Raw genomic sequence first — 688 nt, forward strand, 5'->3', positions numbered from 1 at the left:
ATTTTTTCATTTTTTTTTCTTTATAAGGGAAGTCCTTAGGCTGCATTCCTTCTCTGCATTCCAACCAACCAATCCTATATACCAGGCCCCGAGTATCACTGGAAATCTAGAGATATAACTTTATATACATTACCCAGCATAGTCAGAAATTACACTCAGGAAATGTAATAAACCAAAAGAGTCTATCATCATCAAAGATATAGTGTGTAAAATCTGGAATTCATTATCATCTCTGCATTACTTGTACGAAAGATATTTATATACTATGCTGTAATTGTCCTTTTGGTTTTCTGCATTGTTTTTTTTTATCTTTCAGGGCAGCAAGCGGGAAGGCACCAAGAGAGGAAGGAAACCTGGACGCAAAGCCAAGTCTGATATGAAGGCCAAACTAGGTATTACAGTCACCTGTTACTGAATTTGAACATAACTTTAATATCATGTTCTCAAATGATGCTCTGGTCTGTCCAGTCATTTAGAGAATGTTATTTCTTGCATTTGCATGATACATAATATTAATAATTTTATGCAGAACGGAGTCGGCAGAGTGCTAGAGAATGCCGTGCACGTAAAAAGCTGCGATACCAATATTTAGAAGAACTTGTTGCAAATCGTGAGAAGGCTGTGTTTGCACTTCACAGAGAATTAGATCAGGTATGTTAGCTGCCAGATACTATCTCATATCTATTGA

At 36.5% G+C, this 688-nt stretch overlaps 1 protein-coding gene across 1 annotated transcript; it reads left to right on the forward strand.

Annotated features, from left to right (window-relative positions):
* Positions 1-274: 274 nt before the first annotated feature.
* On the forward strand, positions 275-673 carry LOC119585432 (REPTOR-binding partner-like; the record flags this gene model as incomplete). The annotated part of the gene is made up of 2 exons (XM_037934089.1): positions 275-392; positions 530-673. Coding segments are annotated over 2 exons (249 nt in total), but the record flags the coding sequence as incomplete, so codon positions are not given.
* Between the last annotated feature and the right edge of the window lie 15 nt (positions 674-688).

The sequence above is a fragment of the Penaeus monodon genome, chromosome 19, assembly GCF_015228065.2.
Source record: "Penaeus monodon isolate SGIC_2016 chromosome 19, NSTDA_Pmon_1, whole genome shotgun sequence".
In the NCBI taxonomy this organism is placed as follows: domain Eukaryota; kingdom Metazoa; phylum Arthropoda; class Malacostraca; order Decapoda; family Penaeidae; genus Penaeus; species Penaeus monodon.